A 6,412-nucleotide genomic window follows, 5' to 3' on the forward strand; every position below is an offset into this window, starting at 1 on the left:
TCCCTTTGATGTATTTTGTAATTGATGTGTAAATAGATATGTATAGTGTAATTGTTTTATTGATGTGTTCATGCAGGGCTCGCCTGCGAAAGAGACTATAGCGTTAAATAAAATATGTAACCCCTGTCGATAAAGCTATTCCAAAATCTGATCGGCTGATCCACTCAATTCCAGGCGAGATGGAGACTGATGAGCAGGATGGAGACGACGAATCCAGTCAGGACCAGGAGCTGCCCTCTGAGAATGACAACAGCCAATCAGAGGACTCTGTGGGTGGTGGGGACAACGAGCTGGAGAACGGGGTTGGTCCAGGGGGAGAGAACTCGGGGACCAAAGGTCACCAGAACCAAACGTCTATGACAATGGGGGAGAAGAAGAGATTGTTTACATTCCAGTTTAACAACATGGGCAAGACTGACTTCAGCTTAATCAAGGAGGAACCGCGGCAGATCCGGTTCGACGAGGGACACCTCAGACTCAGTGGTAAGATGGGCATTTTACATATGGTACGCAGATGAAGTTGAAACCCTCCAATAAAGATAAAAACATGGTAACATTCTAGTAACAACATTATACTTATTGTAAGCACTAAGCAGTGCCTCTACTAGTTCTTAATGCACAATCCACCTTTCTCGTTCTATTATATTCTCACCTTTTACAATGAGTCTTTAAGGGTATATTGCTCTCTCTCTGTAACAGACCAGTCCTATCTCTCTTTGGACTGGGAACCAGAGGTCAAGAAAAAACACTTTGATGAGGGTATCACAGAGGTAAGGCTTTCTACTCTCCTCTAACACTAGAAACCATTTTACTTACACTACCCTCTATTTATTTGGACAAAGAAGGTAAAATGTGAAAATATGGCCCTATACTCCAGCATTTTTTTATTTTAGATAAAATGTTTCATATAAGGGGTGACAGTACAGAATGTCACCTTTTTATTTGAGTGTATATTCGTACATATGTTTTACCATTTAGAAATGAAGTCACTATGTATCTAGTCCCCCCATTGGAATACTTTTTTTTCATAAGTATTTGGACAAATTAACTTATAGTGTATTAAAGTAGTCAGAAGTTTAGTATTTGGTCCCATATTCCTAGACTACATCAAGCTTGTGACTCTACAGACTTGTTGTATGTATTTGCAGTTTGTTTTGGTTGTGTTTTGGATAATGTTTTGCCCAGTAGGAGCTCAATGGTGAATAATGTATTGTCAATTTGGAGTCACTTTTATTGTAAATAAGAATACATGTTTCTGAACACTTCTACATTTTTTAAAATATTTTTTATTTATTTAACCTTTATTTAACTAGGCAAGTCAGTTAAGAGCAAATTCTTATTTACAATGACGGCCTGCGGGGATGGGGGCTGTATTTTTATTTTTAAAAGACATGAATGTGAATGGAACCATGATTATGGATGATCATGAATAATGATACGTGAGAGCCACAGAGATCATTATCCCCCAAAAATGGTAACCACCCCTGTTATTGGTAATGGTGAGAGGTTAGCATTTTTTTTGGGGGGGGGGGGGTATGATTTTTGTTCCTCTAACTTTCTCACTCATCATTATGACATGTGACATTGATTACTGCCGCCTGATATGAAACATTTGATCTAAAATCAAAAATGCTGGAGTATAGAGCCAAATTTACAAATGTTTGCGTCGCTGTCTAAATAAATACAGAGGAGTGTACAGTATATCAATTCATGTCAGACTGTGTCTGTCCTTATGCATTCAAACTGAAACAGTGTTTCCCAAACCTTGTGTGCTAGTTTGTAGATCAAATAGTTAGAATGGCTGGAGGTATTTGAGGAGAGGCTTGGGGAACACTGTTGTAGAATGAATGTCTCTCTTTAAGCCTTGGATGGTAATAATATTGTACTAAATAAGTAATAACAAATCTCACTGTCTGTGAACAGGACTTTGAGAAGCATGAGAGCATGGAGTATAAGCCTCAGAAGAAAGCCTTCTTCAAACTGAAAGACTGCATCGAGCTCTTCACCACCAAAGAGAAGCTCGGAGCTGAGGACCCATGGTGAGACTTAACTTCATATTGTCAAGGCTAATAAAGAAAATAATGAACATTTAAAAGAATAGTTCTCTCAAAAATAGAATTAACATGTTTTAACATGATATTAATCTCCATTAACCCAGAACTAAAATCTTCTGTAATTTGGGCTGATGCGTAATTTATCCTGGCCGTCTCAGGTACTAAGAAAGTATATGCTTTTTAAAATTGTCACATAAAATATAATAATTAATTAATCTATCCCAGGTACTGTCCAAACTGCAAGGAGCACCAGCAGGCCACTAAGAAGCTGGACCTGTGGTCTCTGCCTCCAGTCCTGGTGGTCCATCTGAAACGCTTCTCCTACAGCAGATATATGAGGGACAAGCTGGATTCACTAGTCGATTTCCCACTCAGGTACGGTTTTGACCAGACGGACATACTTTTCTGTCAAAGTAAGCTATGTTGTCAAAGTTTATGAACAAGTATAATTGTGTAAATTAAAAACATTCAGCTGTTTTCCTATGGCTTAAAGGGATACTTCTGGATTTTGGTCTACTTCCCCAGCGTCCGATGAACTTGTGGATGAAATTTGTCTCTACGAGCAGTTTGAAGGAAGTTGCTAACCTGCATGCCCATACACTTCGTCATTGTGCTGACGCTAGTTAGCATTGGCTCACAAAACTACCTCTAACTTCCTTCATACAGGACACAGACATAAAAATGGTATCATCTGACTCTGGGGAGCTAGTTAAAGGGCCTCATTGCCAAAATCCCAAAGTATCCCTTTAAGTTGTAAATCACTTATACAAATGTTAAATATCTCTTGAAAATAAAACAAGGAATTCTCCCCCTCATGAATGGTTCTTTGTGTGATTCTTTCTCCAGTGACATGGAAATGTCAGAGTTCCTGATCGACCCTAATGCTGGTCCCTGTCGCTACGATCTCATTGCGGTCTCCAACCACTACGGAGGCATGGGAGGAGGACACTGTAAGTCTGATTTTAAGTATTTTTATTTGACAATTTAGTCATAAACACTAGAAGCGTAATGTGAATTTGAACGTAATGTGTATTCAAAATTGTAAATTCATACATTGCTAGCCATAATCTTATCCGAGTTGATTCAAACAAGGAAGTTGAATCAACAGTCTTAATTCCATGCTTGCTTTTAGCAGACAAATACTCATCTTCTCATCTTATCTTTGGGACACTTAGATACTGCTTATGCGAAGAACAAGGATGATGACAAGTGGTACAACTTTGACGACAGCAGTGTCTCTCCAGCCAACGAAGATCAGATTGTGGTGAGTTCCAAAGTCTTCTAACATCTTGTCAGATACACAGCACTGCCCAGTGTGAATTGAATGTGCACTTCATATATATATATATGTGTGTGTGTGTGTGTTCAGTCCAAAGCAGCGTACGTGCTGTTCTACCAGCGCCAGGACACAGTGAAGGGAACAGGCTACTTTAATCTGGACCGAGAGGAGGAAGAAGAAGAAGAAGAGGAGGAGAGAGAGGAGGATGGAGAGAAGGTGGTGGAGAACACAGAAGGGAAGGAGGAGAGGAAGAGCGTCGCCTCATCCCAGGGGGCCTCTGCTTCAGTTCAGAGCGACGAAGAGGATGTCAACGACAATGTCACCATGAAATCCAAATGAGCTGGTGAAACGGAGACAGAGCGAGAGACAATAATATCCATCCTAAGCCATATCGACAGACACAGAGCAGTGTGCCAGGCCTGAGGCTGATCTCTGACACCATCCAGGCCTACAATGAGTGGGCTACCAGGGGAAACTAACCACTGAGAAGTTTGTCAGTGCTGGAACACCGAAGCAACATTACTAAAGAAATCAGGGCCTATAGTTGTTCGGGTCGCAGTGATTCTCCTCCATGTCCATTCGACATGAATCATCCACTCTGGAGGAAAAAGATGTCAAGCTCTGTTCTGATTCTGAACAATGACATCATACTGAAATCGAATGGATCCATTAGAAGTGTTAGGAAGGCCAGAGTTCAGTTCATCATAGTATCAAACACAGAATGTCACAGTGCAGTGGTGTCACTGCTTTGGCGCTTCGAACCGATACTCCCTCTCTCCCACCCACCTGCTTTAATTTTGTGATGTTTTTATGTTTCTGAGAGAGCAATGCATTGGCATACCATTTTACCATTATTTTTAAGCTAGGCCTTGTAAATAGGTTTTTTGAATGAACACTGAATTATTATTATTATTATTAAGTTTTCATGATGCGCTGAAGCCTTTTGGGGGATTCGTCCTTACACTTTTATTTTGTTGCACAATCACCTCCACTCCCATTTTTTTTTTTTTATAATGAATTGTATATTAGTGCCACGTACTGCAATTGTTTTACAAATTACTCTGAGCCAAGGTCTTCTCAGTTAAAACGCTTTGAATGCTGCCTTTAAACACTGTGGTCAACAGAACACGCATCCACACATAGTGACTGCTCTGTGTAGATTAGGAGTGCTGATCTAGGATCATTTTCACCTTTAGGATCATAATGAATAAGGTTATATGGACAGGGGAGACCTGATCCTAATCAGCCCTCCTACTCGGCTTTGTGTATGTGAAGAGGAGGAAGAAGAGCAAAATACATTTCATAATGTAAAACAGCCAAACTAGTAATGTGGTGAACTTCCATTTTAGACACACAACTAATGTACACAATATGAGCCTTGTGATTAAGTTTTGTTATTTTTTTCTTCTGCTGGTCACTACAGTAAGTATCCTGTAAGCCGCATGACAAGGTCAAGGTCCAGAAACAACCCTTAAACCCCGAGACACTTTTGTAGATCTGAAATGATCAGATAGGGATGAGAAATGGGGTGAAAAATTCACCTCACCTGTCACATGACAAGGTGGAGCTACTACCAAATTGCTCACATCCAATTCTTTCAGATCTTCATAAGTGATTAGGAGACGTGTTTGCTTAGGAGGTAGGGGCTTTTCTGGAACGGACCCACCTCTCTTAGGCGTTATGTTGCGTTATTAGCTTTACACGGCTTATTGAGCCTCTCCTCCACTACCTGCTCCTTCTAGAGGCTTTTTGAGATTATGAATATTGGTGATACATTAGATTTCTGTCTCTTGGTTGGATCACCTCAGCCTTAACTCTTAATCTCAGATTGTAGCCTTTAGCACATTATCACGTCACGTTGTCTGTGCATGGCCCCGAAACACAAACATACACAAGCTGAAACACACACGCACCTACACTTAAACAGGACACAGATACGAGCTGACACTCATTCCTACACTCACAGGAACACTTATGTACACACCCTATCTTTGCTGTCCCCAACAGAAACATCCATGAATAGCGACCGCTGCTACCGGAAATCAACCAATTAAAAAAAATGTAAAAAAGTCAAACATGAGAGCCGGAATGTATGCTGAATGACTGACTTGAACTGGTCCAGGTTGTTTTTTTGCCTCTTGTCTTGCTTTGGTTAAATGTGAGGGGGGGGGGGGGTAGTAGGGGGTTACCTGGGTACTGCTGTATGTGTCCTCTCTTCCAAGGGAAAATAATGCTTCATTGTGGTTGGTGTGTGGAGTAAGGTCTTTCTCTCTAGAGAGTGGGAGGGATGGGTGGATGGTTGAATTACTGATCAGCCTGAGTGGGTGAGATGTGGTGATTACATATAGGATATATAGTACTGTACATAAGAGTTCACTCTGTGAGTGCACATTTGATAACAACATGTATTTATTTATATGTAAGCATTTAAAAAATAATAAAAAATATATTTAAAGACCGTGGCAAGATCGAAGATGTAATGGGGATTTGGGTTTATAGACCACAAATTCAGGGTTTTGTCCGAAATGGCGCCCTATACCGCATAGAGCTCTCGTCAAAAGTAGTGCCCTATATAGGGAATAGGGTGCCATTTGGGGGAGGCACAGAATTCTTACCAGTGCTTTTCTCTTCTGGGGGATTGGATCTTTTTGAAAGGATGTTCTATTGTTCTGACTTTTTTTGTAAAGGTGAATATATTCAGGCATCCTTTGCATGACATGGGGGTTTCCAGGTTTGGCTGCGCTTGAGTTCACTTGGGTTTACATTTGAAATGTGCATGTGTATTTACACACAAACTTCAATAAAGTTGTGTAAAGCCTAGAACTCTGTTTTTTCTGTAAACTATTTGGAATTACCAACCTTAAGGTTGTGTAGGCTAGCTATATACACTGCTCAAAAAAATAAAGGGAACACTTAAACAACACAATGTAACTCCAAGTCAATCACACTTCTGTGAAATCAAACTGTCCACTTAGGAAGCAACACTGATTGACAATAAATTTCACATGCTGTTGTGCAAATGGAATAGACAAAAGGTGGAAATTATAGGCAATTAGTAAGACACCCCCAAAAAAGGAAT

General features: G+C 40.3%; 1 protein-coding gene across 2 annotated transcripts in view; it reads left to right on the top strand.

The window, feature by feature from the left end:
* Positions 1 to 6,153, top strand: part of LOC120031762 (ubiquitin carboxyl-terminal hydrolase 15-like) — a 41,217-nt gene extending 35,064 nt beyond the window's left edge. For both annotated transcript variants that reach the window (XM_038977564.1, XM_038977563.1), the window contains 7 exons: positions 175 to 483; positions 700 to 770; positions 1,924 to 2,039; positions 2,280 to 2,429; positions 2,901 to 3,004; positions 3,230 to 3,318; positions 3,424 to 6,153. In XM_038977564.1, the coding sequence (XP_038833492.1) occupies positions 175 to 483; positions 700 to 770; positions 1,924 to 2,039; positions 2,280 to 2,429; positions 2,901 to 3,004; positions 3,230 to 3,318; positions 3,424 to 3,672 (1,088 nt within the window). In that variant the 3' untranslated portion in view covers positions 3,673 to 6,153. The remainder of the gene's footprint in view (positions 1 to 174; positions 484 to 699; positions 771 to 1,923; positions 2,040 to 2,279; positions 2,430 to 2,900; positions 3,005 to 3,229; positions 3,319 to 3,423) is intronic.
* The last annotated feature ends 259 nt before the right edge of the window (positions 6,154 to 6,412 follow it).

The sequence above is a fragment of the Salvelinus namaycush genome, chromosome 38, assembly GCF_016432855.1.
Source record: "Salvelinus namaycush isolate Seneca chromosome 38, SaNama_1.0, whole genome shotgun sequence".
Taxonomy (NCBI): domain Eukaryota; kingdom Metazoa; phylum Chordata; class Actinopteri; order Salmoniformes; family Salmonidae; genus Salvelinus; species Salvelinus namaycush.